This window comes from Somniosus microcephalus, chromosome 6, assembly GCF_052327205.1.
Source record: "Somniosus microcephalus isolate GS21.2 chromosome 6, FLI_Smic_1.0, whole genome shotgun sequence".
NCBI classification, from domain to species: domain Eukaryota; kingdom Metazoa; phylum Chordata; class Chondrichthyes; order Squaliformes; family Somniosidae; genus Somniosus; species Somniosus microcephalus.
The window spans coordinates 61,181,721-61,202,321 of record NC_140992.1 but is presented as its reverse complement, the minus strand read 5'-3'; the positions used below and the strand labels follow the sequence as shown (position 1 = coordinate 61,202,321).

Below are 20,601 nucleotides of genomic sequence, written 5' to 3'. Positions count from 1 at the left end.
TCTCAATCACCAGCAAAGTGATGGAACGTGTCGTCAACAGTGCTATCAAGCAGCACTTACTCACCAATTACCTGCTCACTGATGACTAGTTTGGGTTCCGCCAGGACCACTTGGCTCCAGACCTCATTACAGCCTTGGTCCAAACATGGACAAAAGAGCTGAATTCCAAAGGTGAGGTGAGAGTGACGGCATTGACATCAAGGCAGCATTTGCCCGAGTGTGGCATCAAAGAGCCCTAGTAAAACTGGTCAGTGGGAATTGGGGTAAAACTCTCCACTGGCTAGAGTCATACCTAGCACAAAGGAAGATAGCTTTGGTAGTTGGAGGTCAATCATCACAGCCCCAGGACATCATTGCAGGAGTTCCTCAGGGAAGTGTCCTAGGCCCAACCATCTTCAGCTGCTTCATCAATGACCTTCCCTCTATCATAAGGTCAGAAGTGGAGATGTTCGCTGATGACTGCAATGTTCAGTGCCATTCGCAAGTCCTCAGGTAATGAAGCAGTCCATGCCCGCATGCAGCAAGACCTGGACGACATTCAGGCTTGGGCTGATAAGTGGCAAGTAACATTCACGCCACACAAGTGCCAGGCAATGACTATCTTCAACAAGCGAGTGTCTAACCACCGCCCCTTGACATTCAACAGCATTACCATCGCCGAATCCCCCACCAGCAATATCCTGGGGGTCACCATTGATCATAAACTTAACTGGACCAGCCACATACTGTGGCTACAAGAGCAGGTCAGAGGCTGGGTATTCTGTGGCGAGTGTCTCACCTCCTGACTCCCTCAAAGCCTTCCCACCATCTACAAGGCACAAGGCACAAGTCAGGAGTGTGATGGAATACTCTCCACTTGCCTGGATGAGTGCAGCTCCAACAGCACTCAAGAAGCTCGACACTATCCAAGACAAAGCAGCCCGCTTGATTGGCACCCCATGCGCCACCTTAAACATTCACTCGCTCCACCACCAGTGTATCGTGGCTGCAGTGTGTACCATCTACAAGATGCAGTACAGCAACTCGCCAAGGCTTCTTCAGCAGCCCCTCCCAAACCCGCGACCTCTACCACTAGAAGGACAAGGGCAGCAGGCGCATGGGAACACGACCACCTCGAAGTTCCCCTCCAAGTCACACACCATCCTGTCTTGGAAATACATCGCCGTTCCTTCATCATTGCTGGCTCAAAATCCTGGAACTCCCTAACAGCACTGTGGGAGTACCTTCACCACAAGGTCTGCAGCGGTTGAAGAAGGAGGCGCACCACCACCATCTTGAGGGCAATTAGGGATGTGCAATAAAAGTTGGCCTTGCCAGCGACGCCCACATCCCATGAAAATAAATTAAAAAAATAAACCTCAATAATCCTCAGCTACTCCTTTCTAAAAATGAAATTTTGTTTGCAGTCTCCCAAAACCTGGAAAAGTTAACGCACAATATTGTAAGCCAACCCATGTTGTCTAAATTCGATATCGTTCATGTGAATTAAATGAATGTTGCGAAAGTAAATCCTGGGTTGTCCGAGTTCATCTGCAAATTTTGTAAAATTGGCCTTGAATCTCAGAAATGCTGAAATCTGGAAAACTTTGGGCTAAAAACGCAGCTGTGGCACTGAACGAATAATGAGCGAAAATGGAAGCAAGCTCTAAAATGAGGAAAGTGGAAGAATGTCGGTGCGTAAAGTACAACAACTATTGAACGAGCTTCAGGGCCATCCTCCCTCCCCCCACCTTGCCCCTCGCCCATTGCTGTGGATACTTATACCCAGGTTAGTTTAACATTTTCTAAGTGAAATTATTCTTTTGGCCTCTCACTGATCACCTGTACAGCCTTCCATCTCCCTGGTCTGCTATATTCCTCTTCTCTCTTCCCTCTCCCCACAAACAAAAGCACCATGGATACCACAATCTCCCACCCCTAACGACTTGCACTGCAGCCTCTGCCTGCTTTAAAGCCCTATCCCCTGCCTACCCCGCCTTGTGCACCAGCCACCTGCACAGCCTCCCAAATGTTCCCCGCTTCATGCCCTCGGAATTACGTTTGCGAACTTGTCCATCCCCCACCTTTGGTACTTCCATGAAACAGTGCATGAATTCCCAATCTTCTGCCGTGAAGCATCATGAATCAAAATCATGGTTCCACCCCATCCCTCCACTGAACGGAAATCATAGCCCTCCCACTGCACTGAGCAGAAAACGTGTGGCAAGACCTTGCCCCTTCCACTGAGCATATAATCTGGCCCAACCATGAGCAGGATTCCGGGATCAGACTGCAAATCTGCATTCATCATCGTCCCCCCACACTGGGCATAAATATTGGGATTAGAGCCCAACCCTCCATTTAATTTCCCCCTCACACTTGGCAGAGAGAACACAATCCTCCCTCTCTATCACTGAACCCTCCCCTCGAACAGAAATATTGTGTTTCACATTGGATTTCCTCCCCCCTCCACTTAGCAGAGTGTTTCTCTCTTCCCTCACCCCATTAGCATGGAAAAACCCCCAACCCATACTTGACACCCACGCCCCTCCCACAGTGAGTAGAAAAATAGTGCCCCCACTGAACATTTTTTAATTAACTAGAACCCATACCCCTCAACCAAACAACGCCACTGCCCCCCCCCCCCCCAAAAAATGACAATTGTTTTGTTGATTAGAGCCAACACACCTTAGTTGAGCATATCTCCCCCATGACCCCCTCCCCAAAAACTGACTTACGTGAGCAGAGTCCACAATCTTCAGCTGAACAAGTCACCCGACCACTGAGTATTGTCCATCCCTGGCCATCTTTGGCCTTGGGTGTAATACTTAAGGCTATTCCAAGGAACCTCCGGCTTTTGGTCTTTGTGCCACATCTGGCAACAGAAAATGACACTTCTGCCCCTGCCATCTTGGGCTCCCCATCTATCCTGTTGCTGGGTTTCATGCCAGTCACAACAGCAACCAGTGCTTCCGCTCCCACCATTTTGGGCTTCTGGCCCTAGGTCACTTGCCCACCTATCCTTCCGTTTTGCTTCTGATCGAAACAGCAACCAGCATGCTGTGGGTGAAGCTTTAGATTTCTGTCCTTTGGCCACCGGCTCACTACCCCTGAAGTCTTTTGGGTCCTCTTTGCATTTTCCTAATAGGAACAGACATTTCTGTCCTCTAACGTGCTTATTTTGTTCAGATTACAGTGTAAGTACTTTAAGTGCTTTTAATAAATAAAAGCCTGTCTCCTTACATAGAGTTGGAAAACAGAGAGGCTTTTAATCTTTTAATGTTTGGAATAGTGGAGAAGAGGGAGAGAATGTGTCACAGCGGCAATGGGGAGGAATAGAAGTGAAGGAGTGACACTGGCAGAGGAGTCAGAAAGGGGGCGGGGGGGGAGAGAGAGCAACACATAGGGAATCTGGTAGAAAGTGGGGATGGAGTGGATATTAGAGGAGGGGTAAGAACTGAGCTAACTCAGAGGGCATAGGAGTAATGATAGAGGAAACAACAATAGGAAGGTGATGCCACTTACTGCCTGAAATTAGAGAAGCAAAGGTAAAGGATGACAGAGACCAACAGAAGATGAGTGAGAAGCAGCAACATGAATACGACAGACATGTAAGAGAAACACCTCTCCGACTCTGTTCCCAATGTGGGAGATTCACGTATATAATAAGAATGGTGGCCAGGAATTTTCTGCAACGGCAATATTGGTGGTGGTATAGGTTAGATTGTTGTGCACCATGTTGCTCCAGTGGTAAATCTACACCAGAATTTACTGGAAAATTGATTAGAATACACTGCAGCGACAATAATGGCGAATCAGAAGCTGTGAAATAGAGATGGCCTCTCACCTCTTTTTAATTGTTAATAAAAAGGCAACTCATCAACATGCCAATCTCCTGTAAATGAAAAATACCTTTTGAAATGTAGACTTTAGCTTTATATCACTCCGTGGAAAGCACACATGCCAAATCATTCAATCTCTCAGTAGTTAAAGATTTTTTTGTTCTAAGTTTCACGTGAACATAGGAACACACTATTTTGAACATTCAGTAAAAAAAATTAAATCAAATTGATTGATTTGGTTATAAAATAAATCTACATGCAAAAATCCCTTTGAAACACAAAGCCGTACAGATAGAAATATATGATCACAGGATCTCTTTTTATAGTGCTAAAGCTGTCAAATTGCTTTTGTATTAGTAATTGAGATTATTATTCACATCACCTATCAAATTGTTATTAAACATCAATTGAAGTGCTGTTGGTGGAGTCTGGGTCAGGCTCATTAACCAGCTTCTAAGGGCACTTAGAAAATAATAGGATTAGGCAGAGTCAACACGGATTTATGAAAGGGAAATTGTGTTTGACAAATCTGTTAGATTTTTTTGAGGTTGTAATTAGCAGAATAGATAAGGGGGAACCAGTGGATGTTCAGAAGGCATTCGATAAGGTGCCACACAAGGTTATTTAACAAAATTAGGGCTCATGGGATTGGGGGTAATATACTAGCATGGATTGAGGATTGGTTAACGGACAGAAAACCGAGAATAGGAATAAACGGGTCATTTTCGGGTTGGCAGGCTGTAACTAGTGGGGTACCGTAAGGATCAGTGCTTGGGCCTCAGCTATTCACAATCTACCTCAATGATTTGGATGAGGGGACCAAATGTAATATATCCAAGTTTGCTGATGATACAAAGCTGGGTGAGAATGCAAGTAGTGAGGAGGATGCAAGGAGGCTTCAAGGGGATATAGACAGGCTAGGTACGTGGCAAATGGAATATAATGTGGAGAAATGTGAAGTTATCCACTTTGGAAGGAAAAATAGAAAAGCAGAGTATTTTTTAAATGGTGAGAGATTGGGAAATGTTGGTGTTCAGAGGGACCTGGGTGTCCTTGTACACGAATTACTGAAAGTTAACATGCAGGTACAGCAAGAAATTAGGAAAGCAAATGGTATGTTGGCCTTTGTTACAAGAGGATTTGAGCATAAGAGTAAAGACGTCTTACTGCAATTATATAGGGCCCTGGTGAGACCACACCTGGAGTATTGTGTACAGTTTTGGTCGTCTTACCTAAGGAAGTGTATACTTGCCATAGAGGGAGTGCAACGAAGGTTCACCAGACTGGTTCCTGGGATGGGGGAATTGTCCTATGAGGAGAGATTGAGTAGACTAGGCCTATTCTCTAGAGTTTAGAAGAATGAGAGGTGATCTCATTGAAACATACAAAATTCTTACAGGGCTTGACGGGGTAGATGCAGGGAGGATGTTTCCCCTGGCTGGGGAGTCTAGAACCAGGGGTCACAGTCTCAGAATAAGGGGTTGGCCATTTAGGACTGAGATGAGGAGAAATGTCTTCACTCAGAGGGTGGTGAATCTTTGGAATTCTCTACCCCAGAGGGCTGTGGAGGCTCAGTCGTTGAGTATATTCAAGACAGAGATCGATAGATTTTTGGATATTAAGGGAATCAAGGGATAGTTCAGGAAAGTGGAGATGAGGTAGAAGATCAGCCATGATATTATTGAATGGCGGAGTAGGCTCGAGGGGCCAAATGGCCTACTCCACCTATTTCTTATGTTCTTCTGTCCTAAGTTTTGTGTGGTACATAATGCCATATGATTAATTTAACATGATGTCTAGTATTTAAATAAAGCTGAGGGTTCACAGTATGGTTTTGCATTATCTACTTTGTCTACTGACCTTAATTGTGATCTGAAGTTGTGCAATCTAATTTCTGCAATTAGTCCCAGACAATAATAGATGATAGAAATTTAGAAAGTGATTCCCAATGTTGTTGAGGGTGGTACCATTGAGATAAGCGGGTAACAAATCTACTCACCTATTTAATAAACAGTATTACATCTTGCTACCAGAATGCGGGTGTTAAAATAATTTTCCTATTAATAAACGACTTAGAATTCTACCCCTACATGTTTATCTGTCACCAATCCATAGCTGATAACATTACAAAACATGAAGCACGGACTGAGCAGCTGGAAGATGGCATTACCCAAGCTGAGACATCTGCAACTGCATGCTAAAGCCTCAAAGCTTTTTGTGTGATTTGCAGTTTGTGATTTTGTATAATTTCTCCAATTAAACATTGCCTTAGGCCTCTGCCACAAACTTTGTTCCCTCGGCATTGATTCCATCCCCCTCCCAGGCACTGTCTCATGCTGAACCAGACTGTTCGCAACCTCACTGTTCCATTTGACTCTGAGCTGAGCTTTTGAACCCATATCCTCTCCATCATAATGACTGACTACTTCCACCTCCATAACATCGCCTATCTCCACCCTTGTCTCATCCTATCTGCTGCTGAAAGCCTCGTCCATGATTTTGTTACCTCCAGACTCGATTATTCCAGTGCTCTCCTGACCACCTTCCAATCTTCCAACCTCCATAAAGTTTAGCTCATCCAAAACTCTGCATCTGTATCCTAACCTGCACCAAGTCCTACTCACCCATCACCCCTGTGCTCGCTGACCTACCAGCCTAGCAACGCCTCAGTCTTGAAATTCTCATTCTCGTGTTCAAATCCCTCCTATCCTCGTTCCTTCCTATCTCTGTGACCTCCAGCCCTACAACTCTCCATGATATCTGCGTTCCTCCAACTCTGGCCTCTTGTGAATCTCCCACTCATTCACACCACCATTGGTGGCTGTGTTTATAGCCATTTTAGCCCTAGGCTCTGGAATTCTCTCCCTAAACCTTTCCACCTCTCAACCTCTCTCTCCGTTAAGGTCCTCCTTAAAACCTACCTCTTTAACCAAGCCTTTAGTCACCCATCCTAATATCTCCTTTAGCTCAGTGTCAATTTTTGTCTGAATATGCTCCTGTGAAGCACCTTAGAACGTTATCCTAGGCTAGAAGTGCTATATAAATGCATATTATTGTAGTGTTACAGAGAGTATTATAAGTCGGTAATCGGAGTAACATTGTTAAATTGTATTAGGGAGACCCTACTGGTGTTACAGGAAAGTGTCATGGCTACCTATAGACATTTTAACATGACAACTCCCATAGGAATGTTTACATAACATTTCCAATGGAATGTTTAACCTATGTACTGATTTGAATTTATTACTAGTAGATCTCGCATGGCATTGCTCATGGTGCGTCCTCTGCTCACCTGTTTGTGTCTTTTAAATTGTGTTGTGTAGGGTCTCTGTGTCTCTCCATATTTTCTGGATGTTTGTCTCTGTGTCCCTCTGATTGCTGTGCTATATTGTTGTCTCCTGATTGCACTGTCCTTTTTATGTGCCTCCTGTAGCCTTCCTGTCTGTGTCCTTATCATTTTCATCTTTCAATCTGTTTCTCTTTTGTCATAATCTCTCTGTTTTTCTTCCCAAATGTTTCATTTTGTCTGAGCCAGTCTTTTTCTGTTTGAGCCTTGAGCTATCCATCTGCCCTCCTACTTTCTCTCTTGCCCAATCAATCTTTCTGTAATTCAATCTCTCTTTCTGTCCCCACAGTGTCTGTATTTTTCCCCTGACGCTACCTCTGTCTACCTAAACACCTTTCTATCCCTTGAAAACCTCCCTCTAAGCCACAATCTCTCTTTATCTGTGACCTTAATTTCTCTCTGTCTCCAATCTTTGGCTGCGATTTTCTCAGCGGTCACGGGAGAGCTGGTTTCCAGGTTCCAGTCACAATCCTGGCTGCAGTCGCTCTGTCAAAGGGATTTTCCCTTGATTGGCCTTGTTAAGCCCACCCTGCGGGCTTCCCGGCCAATTAACAGGAAGCGGGTCTGATGACGTCATTTGATGACACACCATCAGCCAGTTTCCTTAAAGGGACTACGGCCACATTGAGTTTGACAGCACTGAGGTGCTGCAAACACTGAGAAGCACTCCACAAAGGTGAACGCTTGCACCTAGGCTCCCCAATGATTCCCTCCTTATGCTTGCTCCTGGTGAAGAGACTTGAGGTGTTCGGCGCCTTCCCAGATGCTTCTCCTCCACTTTAAGAGGTCTTGGGCCAGGGATTCCCAGGTGTCGGAGGGGATGTTGCACTTTCTCAAGGAGGCTTTAAGGGTGTCCTTGAAGCATTTCCTCTGCCCACTTCAGGCTCTCCTGCCGTGTCGGAGCTCTGAGTCGAGCGTTTGTTTTGGGAGTCTCATATCGGGCATGTGGACGGTGTGGCCCATCCATCGGAGCTGATCGAGCGTGGTCAAAGCTTCGATGCTGGGGATGTTGGACTGAGCGAGAACACTGATGCTGGTGCGCCTATCCTGCCAATGTATTTGCAGGATCTTGCTGAGGCAGCGTTGGTGGTACCTCTCCAGTGCTTTGAGGTGCCTGCTGTGCATGGTCCATGTCTCTGAAGTGTACAGGAGGGCGGGAATCACTACTGCTCTGTAGACCATGAGCTTAGTGCCGGGTTTGAGGTCCTGGTCTTCAAATACTCTCTTCCTCAGGTGACCGAAGGCTGCACTGGCACACTGAAGGCGGTGTTGGACTTCGTCATCGACATCTGCCCTTGTTGACAGTAGGCTCCCGAGGTATGGAAAGTGGTCCACGTTGTCCAAGGCCTTGTCATGGATTTTGATAATCGGGGAGCAGTACTGTGTGGCAGGGGCAGGTTGGTAGAGGACCTTTGTCTTACAGATGTTTAGTGTAAGGCCCATTCTCTCGTATGCTTCGGTGAAGGTGTTGACGATGGTTTGGAGTTAGACCTCAAAGTGTGCGCAGACGCAAGCGTCGTCTGCATACTGTAATTCGATGACAGAGAATGGAACAACCTTGGACCTGGACTGGAGGCGACGGAGGTTGAACAGTTTTCCGTTTGTTCTGTAGATTAGCTCCACTCCAGCGGGGAGCTTACTGAGGGTGAGATGGAGCATTGCAGCAAGGAAGATCGAGAAGAGCGTTGATGCGATGACACAGCCTTGCTTGACCCCGGTCCGTACATGAATTGGGTCTGTGGTGGATCCGTTGGTCAGGATCACGGCTTGCATGTCGTCGTGAAGCAGGCGGAGGATGGTGACAAACTTTTGAGGGCAGCCAAATTTGAGGAGGACACTCCATAATCCCTCATGGTTGACAGTGTCGAAGGCCTTTGTGAGGTCAAAGAAAGCCATGTACAGCAGTTGGTGCTGTTCCCTGCATTTCAGTTGTATTTGACGCTCGGTGAAGATCATGGTGATGCCATTGCTGGCATCCCGGGCAGCAGTGTTGTCAGGGGCTGATGCCCTGTGTCCTGTGCAGCATCAGGTGATGGCGGAGAAGATTGGTGACGATGTTGGTGTTGGGGCTGATCGTTGGAAGGATTCAAAGGACCAAGGTCTGATTTTTTTCAAGGGCACTGATGTTGCTGCAATAGATGTCAGCTGCAGGTGAGATGACAGAAGCGATCTGTCACTGGTGAGAGAGGTTGTTCCAGTGAGGTGGCACTGGACATACAGTTGCCTCTAAACACTTGCAAGCTATAGAAATCTCTATATGTATTACAAATGAAGTAACCAAAAGTTTCTGCGCTCTGAAACTGACTAGCTGCAACTTGGCATCCTTACACCACTTCTGCAGCTGTCAGCTTTTCAGAAACATCAGAGCAGATACAGATCATGCCAGGGTGAGCTGGCATGTTCCCCGAGCAGCGGGTAACCTGTGGGAGAGAACGTAAAATTGGAAGGAAGCCACAAAATACCAATAAATTAGATCTTTACAAGCCATTTAATGAGCTCGATTGTTTCCCCTGCTGCTTGGTGTCGGGTCAGTTCTCCACTGACAGACCTGACACCTGGGAGACTCGCGTGGAGGCGGGTTTCCTACCCGCTGTCAATCTTTGCTGTTTTGACAGTGGACCCGCCTTCAAACCCATCCTCTGAGCGCCGGCAAAATTCCAGCCTTTGTCTTTGTGCCTCCACTCTTTCTCTGTCTGTACTCTCAATTTTTCTCTCGCGATCTGTTTCCCTCATCTTTCTCTGTCTTTATGTCCGCATATGCGTCTCTATGCTGGCACTCTCTCTCTTTATCCTGCCAATTTCTCTCTCTATCCTGCCAATTTCTCTCTCTCGCTCTGCCTCAATCTCTGCCTCTCTCTGTTCGGAATGTTTATTTCTTCCCCAAATCTCTCTGCCCCCATAATGTCTCTTTGTTTAATCCTTGAATTTTTATCTCTCTTATTTCTATGTCTGTCACCCGAGGGAACAAACGGCCCTAGTACATGCCTAACATTAGCAGAGCCTCATTGGCCTGATGTGGTGGTGTGCTGCACATTTCCTCTCTTGAATTGCTGAAATTCTTTCAGTAGTGGAGGAGAGAGGAGGTGAATACCAGAGCTTTCCCTCCTCCCCCCCCCCACCCCCCCCCCCCCAATCCATGAAAGTCATAGTGGAGAAGGGGGTAGGGGGTGGGTTGAAAATTAGCTGGACCATCCCTCCTTCAAATCTTCTTGGTTGTGGGGGGAAGGGGTGAGGCAGGGTTATGCTGTGCTGTGGATTATCATTCCTCTTAATCCTTGCAATTCTTCTGAGTGTGTGGGGGAAAAATTGATTCCTCTGTTTACATTGGAGGGGGTGTGGAATATTGCTCTGTTGCTTTCTATGTGGGAATCATTTTTGCAAATCAATTTCTCTATTCTGCAAAGGAGGTACAGTGGGGAAGATCAGAGTGCCAGTCAATGGAAATTCTGTGGCGCATGAGTGAGTCAGGCTCCAATTCAGCAATGTTGGGTTGACCTCTTTCACTGGAGTCTTGTCACGCACCATTAGCTCAAGAAACTAGCAGTGGTAACACAGTTAATCCCTATTACAGCACCTTCTATAGACGTAACTGGAACCACATCTAAATGTTGTCACTTTTCAAATTGATTTTACCAAAAGCAGAGCGTGACACAGGAGTTTTCAGTGCATTTTGGAACACAGTGCCACCCATTCAGTGTTTTTAATACATAATAAATAGATAATGGGCCGGTATTTGCGGTGGGTAATAACAGTGAATGAACAGCGTTCACTGTTATTATCCCTTTGAAACAGACCACAACTTCAGGATGTAGCGCATGTGCATCCTAATGCAGAAATCCTGAAGTTGCGGTCAGTCATTCGCTGCTCCGACATTGGCTGCGCTGTGGCTACCCCACGCACCCCCCCCCCCCCCCACCCCTCCACAGCTGGCAATCAGTAATCGATGAACTCGGTGAAACTGACAAAAACTTGGGCTCTTCCGTGTTAATACCACTGTTAAATATCCCATTAAAAGTCAGACTCTTTCGGATTAGGTGTAACTGGGTTTTTAACAGCATTTTGACTGCTAAACAAATGTTATGGCCCTGGAAAAACTAATTTAAATTTTGTAACATGTCAAATTTATCCATGTTAATAAAAATTAAAGTTTTTAAGAAACTTTAAAAGAATGTTTTTTTTTAAAGTTTGTTCATATTTATTTCAGGTTTACCTTTTCCCCATGTGAGAGACCCAATCTTTGTTTTGGTCTCTATAGCATTTAAAAAAAGTTAGAATCAAAGGAACTTACTCACTTCCTGGTTCTCGGTCTGTGAGAATTCTGCATTGTGATTGGCTGCTTAGACAGCTTGTTGACGTCACAGCAGCTCGTGTTAGGGATTCCCCATTAACTTGCGCTGATTTCAATTGCACGTCGGAAAAGCCAAACTTCTCACCACAGAGATCGCGAGATCTTTGTGGGAAGCTTACTTCGGGGCCAGTAGCGAATGCTATTGCTTTGCCGCTGACCGCAAATTACTTTCTGTCTTTCGCTGGCCCTTCAGCATTCAGAATTTTAGCATAAGATTGACGATATAACTTTGGGAGTTTCCTTGCTTTAATTGTTCACTCCCACGTTTTATCTACTCGTTACTGTTTTACCGTGTGCATTCTGTGCAACTTAATTACAGAGTTGAAAGGCATAAAGTCGAGGTACAGCCCCCACTCTTTACAGTGGGCGCTTTGATGTTATCATGATTTGCCCGCTATACACGGTGAATGGTAAAACCAAAAAGGTAAGTAACCAACACATTTAAAATAAACAGGCAACCTCCATATAGCAACTGCCTCTCCTAATTGTTAGCAATTGCATCCAGAATCTCATCAGTAAGGTAATTACACTTTAACGAGGTCTGAACAGCTTATTGAAACTGCTTGAAGACCCGACTTTGCCTGAAATCAGCATAGCCTTTTAAATCGGTAAATGCAGTAGAGGTGTGAACAGGATTGAAACTATAGCAAAATACTGCGGAGGCAGGAAATCTAAACTAAAAGCAGAAAATACTGGAAACACTCGGCAAGTCAGGCAGAATCTGTTCAGAGTTAACGTTTCAGGTCGATGACCTTTCATCAGAACTGAGTGTTTCCAGCATTTTCTGTTTTTATAGCTGATTGAAACTGATTGAAGACGCAACTTTGACTGATATCAGCAGAGCTTTTTAAATGGCTGAGTACAGGGTAAGTACTTATTGAACATCCCGAATAGTCGGTGCACTATTCGCAGCTTCTTTGTAATTGAATCCTATGGTTTTTGCCAATAGTTAGTGCCATTTGCCCAATATAGGCGGCTGCCCATGCTAAGTGTGGACGGTGCAAGCAGTGGGGACTGTATCTTCATTAGTGACATTCTGTTGACTTTGTAACCTGATGATGTGATGCAGACACTTTTTAGTAGGACTCAGCAGATTTAATTAGGAAAGTAAATTTCATCCCAGCATGGCTGTTTTGTAGAATAACAATCTGGAGAGAGCACTGGACTGGATCTTCACACATGCAGACAGCGAGGATGAGAGCGAGACAGCATCAGATGTTGATACACAATCGCACATCAATACAAATGCAGAAGCGGAGCCAGCAGGGCCCAGAATCAAGGATGGACCTGGAAGTAAGTCAACTGAAGTGAGCTAACATGCTGCTATTTAGTAAACATAAGTTTACAAAATTAAGCAGAAAATGTAATCGAGAAAATGAATTTAGCTACAAGATATAATTACCAATAAAAATATGTAATATTTATTAAAGAAAAATAATTCTGATTTATGACATTATCTGTTTGACTGTAGAGGCTTTTCTCTCTATTGGAACATTTCCCTAATATGAAAAGTAAAATTTGTGTATGCATTTTGTTGAGGTGAATTTACCACCTAACACAAAGAACCTTTGATTTCCTATGTAATGCAGAACATTTGATAGCATTGAAAAGTAAAGATCAGTCAATCACAGTATAGTGTTTCCTGCATTTTATAGAATTCTTGTATAAAGAGTAGGCTTGATCAAAATAACATCCAGTAAGTTTCGGTCACTTTCATTGAAATCGGGATTTTCCAATTAGTGTACGAGGGCTTAATGCCATTGTTTGAAATGTCTTTGTCTACTATGTTAACAGAGGAACTAACTCATTTAAAATAAACATTCTTCTTCATTCTGTTTTTTACACACACCACAAGAGACTGTCCCTAATCCTATTTGTTCCGGGATCATGTGATTGACATAAACTGTGATGTCATAAACCTTATTGCTTTATATGTCATTAGCTATTCATGCTCTTTATGAAAGACAGGCAGTCTAAGTGTCAGTTCATTTTTTCTCAAGTCTGTATTGTGTCTTTCATTTGGGTCAGATTTCACTTGCTTCACCTGGTGTTAACGGGGCGGTAATGACCTTAAAATGGGGTCGGTAGCTGTATTGCCTCGATAACCCTGATGATGTGGCCTACTGCCGGGCATCCAAAGAGCCTGTCTGTTTCAGATAGTAGGCCCCTTTTAATATGCAAATTGATGTAATCCCCACAACATTTGCCTGGGTGCTGCTGCAACACTCGCAGTGGCCCATACTTGGATTCCTCTTCACCGGCAGGCTCTTCACTCTTCGCCGGCAACATTGAAATGTGGCCCGAGGTCCAATATCTGGAGACCCTCATGCCTCCAGGTGCAGGTGCACTAACTACGCTCAACTCCCTGCCCCCGTCCCCCTCTCCCCCAATTCATGCTCCCCCAAAAGTGAGCACAGCCCAATTTCTAGGCCATGGTATATCCAGCAAGGCAGAATACAATGACAATGGTTCACTGTTCAACCACTAAAATCACTGAATTTTCCTAGATATTGGGTAAGTAAAGACACATTTTGGATCTCAAGAGCACAGGTTCTCGTATGTGGGTGTTCGATGATATTGAATCTGATGATAATGCCAAGTGTAAAAACCTAAAAACATAATACACCTCTAAAAACTCCTGCTACCAAAGTGGAACTCTTCAAATCTTCCATAAGCACCAAAATATATTTCCTGATTTTATACTGCCGATTTCTCGGGGACATAATCAACAACATCTAGGAGACATACACCAGCTGTCGAATTCAAAGTGCAAGTCGATTACAAGATAATTACGGATGAGGATAAACCATTCAGCCTATCTTAATCCATGCATCCAGGAAAATCTAAAAGCCCACCCATTACAGCATCAAAATGTTTCTTAAATGATTCCAGGGTTATTGCCTCCACTGTTCTATCTGGAAGTCTATTCCATATATTGATTACTCTTTGTTTGAAGAAGGATTTCCTGATCTCCGTTCTAAATTTGCCGTTTACTTGTTTTAACCTATGTCCTCTTGTTCTAGTTTTATTATTTAATCTAAAGTAATATTCCAGATTTATTGTTTCCATTTCCTTAACTACAGCCTTTCGTCATAACTCAGACCTTTGATATTAGGAACCTCTGCACTGTCTCCAGCACTTGAATGTCTCTATTGAGTGTTTTTCTAATTTGTTCTCATGATGTGAGCAATTCTGACAAGGCCGCATTTATTGCCAATCCATTTCTTGAATAATATATGTATGGCAAAAAGACTTTTAAAAAGTATAAATCATGTGACTAGTTAGCATACTGCTGCTAAATTACTTAGAAATTGTTCAATAGTTTCATAATGTATAGTTTTTAAATGGTGCACAATTGACCAAATCTCTCTCTTTCCCAGAGTGAGTGCTTTTACTGAAAGCCATTGGGCTGGATTTTCATTGAAGAGTTGGGTAGGGGACGGGACTACAACTTTTGGGGTTGTAGTCCCGCCTCCATCGAGTTCTAGCCAACCCACGCGATTTAGACTTGATTGACCTTGTTGAGCCTGTCCAGTGGGCTCAGCAGGCCAATGAAGGGCCACCCAGCAACAGGTGACGTCACAGATTGAAATTTCATCTGTCAAGACCTTTTGACAGATGAAATATCAGTGTTTGACAGCTGTTTGAAGCTGTCAAACACTGACAATCTGTACTCCAGGTTAATTCCTTCCTCTTGGGATGATTTAGAGATCTCCCTGGAACAGAAAGCAGAGGCTGCAGATTTTGACAGCTAGCGGCCATTCTGCTTTCTGTGCCGGTGAGATGAGTGACTCACGAGACCTGAAGGAAGGAAGGCTGTAAAGGTTAGTAGAACTTCTTTAAACACTTTACACAGACCAAACACATTTACCTCTGCACTCATGCACCCATCACTCACCTGAACACCAGACATCTCGACCCCTCCAAGCCCTTCATCCCGACGTCCCGCCTCGCTAACTTGGCGTGGTTTGGAGCCGTCGGGAATCCCACATTTCAACAATGAAAATAGGGATTAGGCTAAGAACTGCCTGTTAACGACCTGTTAACAGGCAGTTAATTGGCACTAATCCCCTTCCCGCCTCGGGGAGGCGGGTCCCAGTGCGGGGCGGGTACCCGCCTCCTTTGAAACTGGCATGGAGGCGGGTTGGGGGCGAGATGGGGTCTGGACCCCCAATTTCGGGATTTTAAACCCCCACATGCCTCCAATCCCGACTCCACGGCCCAATGAAAATCCAACCCCTTGTCTGTCTCAATAATGTAGAATTGCTTAAAATTTATTTATACGAGTTTAACTGATCTTTTAACACATACAAATTCTAAGTGGTACTGTGGAAAGATTTTTGGTAAGGGTATTTTCTATATTTTATGCTGTTATGATATAAAATGTAATTTAATAATCAATGGTTTGTTTTTATCTGCAGGATATGAGCTGTTTGCCTTTATTAGCCATATGGGAGCATCTACAATGTCAGGTCATTATGTCTGCCATATCAAAAAGGAGGGAAGGTAAGCACTGGTTTGTTTGAGAAGGATTTTTTTTTAAACTTAGTTTGGATTTTATAACTTTATTCTACATTAGCGCCAATTCAATTTTGAACAGTTAATTAGTGCAGGCCCAGTTTGCTTCTCTCGCTGAATCTGTAATGGGAATACTTGAGTTAGTGGGGCAGTGTGTTTTACTTATTAGTTAGTAGGAAAACCATGGGAAAAAGTTTTGTTTGAGAAAAATACTATTTCTGAAAGGCATAACAAAATGATATGGTATGTAAATGTTATGAATACACCAAGATATTTAAGTGCTTTATACAGGAAACTTTCAATTAACCGGCCCCTAAATAACCGGAAATGTCGGTTAACCGGCAAAATTCAGGAGTAGGTTCAGGTAACTTTTATTACTTGCCTTGCTCCATGTGTTGCTGTGCAAGGGTGTGGCTGCAGCTGTTGCTAAGCTACAGAGACGCTTGCAACTTGTGGCCATTGTTTTGAACCTGTTGCTAAGCAACAGGGTTTGTTGCTTTATACGGAGCTCTCAGCTCCGTATCTTTTACTATAGCATTCGGTTATCCGGAATTTTTGATGAACCGACACCACGTCGGTCCCGTCCGTGCCGGATAAAAGAGAGTTTCCTGTACTATTTTGTTTAATTGCTCTGTATCAAGAGTGTGTTTTACAGGTGTGTTTTATTTTTGCATTAGTTCATTGCTTCTCCATTTCTTCCATTCAGGTGGGTAATCTACAATGACCATAAAGTCTGTGCTTCAGAGAAACCCCCTAAAGATGTGGGATACATTTACTTTTATCAGCGGATGCCCTATTAAGTCCTTGAGTCTTGAGTGCTTGAGTCCTATGTATGAAAACCATAACCTTCTTTCCAAAGATCAAAAAACTACAAACTGACAAAGGTTTGGGGGGAAACTGTGGATTCTGTCATTACTGTGCAAATACCTTATTTATAGAAAACAAAACTAAAATGCAATAATATGTTTGATATAAGAGGGAAAATTTTTATTGTTTAATATATTGACATTTTTTGTTTTTATTTTAAAACTGCATCTGGAGAAGCTGAAGAAGCAGATCAGAGGTGTGTGCAATTAGTTTACTTTTAACTGACTTTAGCAAGTTTTTTTAAAGTATCAAAACATCTTCATTATTTCTTCCATCGCCCTCTGTCCTTCTTACTTTAGTCCATTTGTTAGTGTTCTAGTTTTTTTTTTTGAATAGGCACTCCATTAAAAACATGGCTGTCTTATAGAATGAATTCACCCCCCACAGAAAGTCCCTAGTTTTGCCCTCTAAATAGCAGTTCATAAAAGGGAGATTTATTGTATTTAGCACTAACCAGATATTTAGACATATAGATGTGCCTCACAGTTACTGATCAGTTCATAAGTTTGAACAAATCCATGGATTCATACTAAAGCCTACATTTACAGAGTCATACGTATGGCACATGATAGATGACCACTAAATCTAGAACCATACAATATTTTACTTGGTCAATCATCATGTAAGTATATGACCTCCAACATTCCCACTCAAGCCAAGTAAAAAAACCTAACCAGAAGCTAAATCTCTAGGCCCCCCACTTTGCCATTCATTTGGCATAATTTTATTTTTCATCGCACGTAGAATCAGACTGTTCTTTTATTTAAACATAAGGGTGCCTTAGTGTCAGCAAAAACAATGAAGCTAATAACTGCCAGAGAAATTCTGCCAATGCCATAGAGAACTGACTTTAGGTTTGAAAGCCTAAGGTTGATACTAAGACCCACATATGTAGTGATATATTTTACAACATGACTTCCATTTATCAGTTTGAAGTAGATTAACGGCTCATTACAAACTTGTGTCTCTAGCTACATCCTAACAATGTCCTGTTGCTGCAGTTGCTTTCTGGTGGACTCAGCAGGCTGGATTTTCTGCTGACGTTGGTTTGGGAGCTGGCATAAGTCCAGCAGAATGTGGCAGGAAATTCTTCCAGAGCTGCTCTTTCAGTTCCACAGTGTTCCATCACTTAAAGGATTTCTGTCAGAAATAATGGGGAATGCACAATACATCTACCCAAATAGGGGAGGGAGAGCATATTGTAGTGACATGTAAATTTCCCTTCATTTGTGCCAAGCAACACAGGGTGCTAGGCCGGCCTGTGTGTTTCTGGCATCCAGGGTTGCAATGGCAGCCAAGGGTGGCACTTAAAAATTGAAGGTCTGCATTATACTCTGAAATTGGGGATATTTGCATAGGCCAAGGTGGTATTTTTTTTTAAGAAAAAGAAAATTTTGTTCATTTTTGGGGCAGCCCTAAGGCTGCTGGCGTCAGAACAAATACCTAAAGTGTACAAAATAGACCAACTTCAGAAAATAAGAGGGATCCGGGGTGGGCCTTTGGGGCAGGTGAAAACTCCCACCCTAAGCAAGATCTGCTAGGATTGGGCTCAAGTGGAAAATCCCAGCCATCATGCAAATAAGCACAATACTTAAGCTGTCCTGCTAGTGCAGGCTTGGTCTCGGGGGAGCAAACTAATTGTGTCACTTTACCAGTAGATGCGACAGGTGATCTTCCTGTAAACTGGCTGCACTATAGGGCTAGTTATTTTGCAGATGTGCAAACTGGTTGTGACCATTTAGCTGGTGCATGTGTCTGAACTGCCAACATAATAACATTGTGTAATGGCGTCACTACCAGTAAATGTACTACCGGCACCAGAACAAGCCATTTACTGGCTCCAGGAGAACTGATGGTAGTCAGGAACACCCAGTGAAAAACAGGTCCTCTGCGTTGATGGTTTTAAGACATACGCAGAAGTTCGCGTGATATATTGGATTGCTTAACAACAAAGATACTTACACCTAAGAAAGTAGACAACACTGAATAGTTAGTTAATTAATCTGATAGTCTATTCATTGTTTTATTTTAGTTATAGTAATTCTGTTGGCCAGCAGTTCTCCGAACTATAATTTTGTGATTTTTAGAATTTTATTTATAGTCATTTATTTACACCTTAGCTTAATTAAAAACCATTTCTACATCATGGATTTTCTCCAGGACATGAGCACATAATCTGGGCTGACACTGCAGTGCAGTAATGAGAAAAAGCTGCACTGTCAGGGGTGCTGTGCTTGGGATAAGACTTTAAACTGAAAGAAAGAAAGACTTGCATTTATAGAGCGCCTTTCACGACCACCGGATGTCCCAAAGCACTTTACAGCCAATGAAATACTTTTGAAGTGTAGTCACTGTTGTAATGTAGGAAACGCGGCAGCCAATTAGCGCACAGCAAGCTACCATAAACAGCAATGTGATAATGACCAGATAATCTGTTTGAGTGATGTTGATTGAGGGATAAATATTGGCCAGGACTCCGGGGATGACTCCTCTGCTCTTCTTCGAAATAGTGCCATGGGATCTTTTATGTCCACCTGACAGTGCAGACAGGGCCTTGGTTTAACGTCTCATCTGAAAGACGGCACCGACAGTGCAGCACTCCCTCAGTGTAAACCTAGACTTGAACCCACAACCTTCTGACTCAGAGGCGAGGGTGCTACCTGTTAGATCTGTGATTCTGAGAGTATGATGTTTTTCAAAAACCACACGGATGCTGTAACTTAACAATCAACAGGTATTTACTGGAGTAGGGTAATCTCAAGACTGGGGTACAGAGGCATGCTCAAGGCTTATATACAGGTGTGGTCACTGCCGGTACTACAGTATACAGGAGCTGTAAAAGTAGTTATCTCAAAGGTACATACACTACAATTCCTCCCCTTTTAGATTAGTAGTACCCATAATATTCAAATAACAATTAACACTTTAACATGTACATTAAACAACAATAGCCCATTTATAGATTCAGTCTTTGGGGCGGCTTCCTGATCCTTTCGGGATAGCGCCTCTCCTGAGGTTCTTATTCTTGGTGCGGAGGCGATTCTGGCCCCTTTTCATCAGTTAGTTCATCGGGTTCCACTGCTACTGGTTCGGAGGTAGATGCTACCGGTATGTCGGGTTCATCCCCAGATACGCAAGACATGGGGTTGACTCGTTCCTGTGACGCTAAGATCTGATCAACGTGGCGTCTCACAATGTTCTCCCCGACATCCACTGTGTACATTAATGGCCCCTGCCTTGTGCATATCGTTCCGGGTTGCCATTTCTCTGTTCGGTAGTCACGGGCCAAAACTGGTTGTCCTACATTGAAGCTCCTTGTCGGCTTCTCATTGATGTGCTGGAATTGTTTATCCTCAACATTTCTTCGCACATTTGGTCTAAGCAAGTCCAGACGAGATCGCAACCTTCGGTTAAAGAACATCATGGCCGGGGTCTGGTTGGTAACTGCATGTGTCGCGTTTCGGTAAGCTAATAAGAAATTGTCCACCTTATGCTGTAGTGGAATTTCATCGTCGCACATGGCCTTTATCGCCTTCTTAAAGGTTTGTACGAACCTCTCAGCCAATCCATTTGTGGCTGGATGATACGGGGCGGATGTGTAATGCCTGACCCCATTCCTTCTCATAAATTTCCAAAACTCTTCGGACACAAACTGTGGTCCATTATCAGAGCAAATCTGCTCTGGCAAGCCGTTTCTGGCA

At 43.7% G+C, this 20,601-nt stretch overlaps 1 protein-coding gene across 2 annotated transcripts in view; it reads left to right on the top strand.

Moving 5' to 3' along the window:
• usp13 (ubiquitin specific peptidase 13) overlaps positions 1-19,242 on the top strand; it is a 110,357-nt gene extending 91,115 nt beyond the window's left edge. For both annotated transcript variants that reach the window (XM_085990262.1, XM_085990263.1), the window contains exons 19-21: positions 12,655-12,808; positions 15,937-16,021; positions 16,740-19,242. In XM_085990262.1, coding sequence (XP_085846388.1) covers positions 12,655-12,808; positions 15,937-16,021; positions 16,740-16,833 — 333 coding nt within the window. In that variant the 3' untranslated portion in view covers positions 16,834-19,242. The remainder of the gene's footprint in view (positions 1-12,654; positions 12,809-15,936; positions 16,022-16,739) is intronic.
• The last annotated feature ends 1,359 nt before the right edge of the window (positions 19,243-20,601 follow it).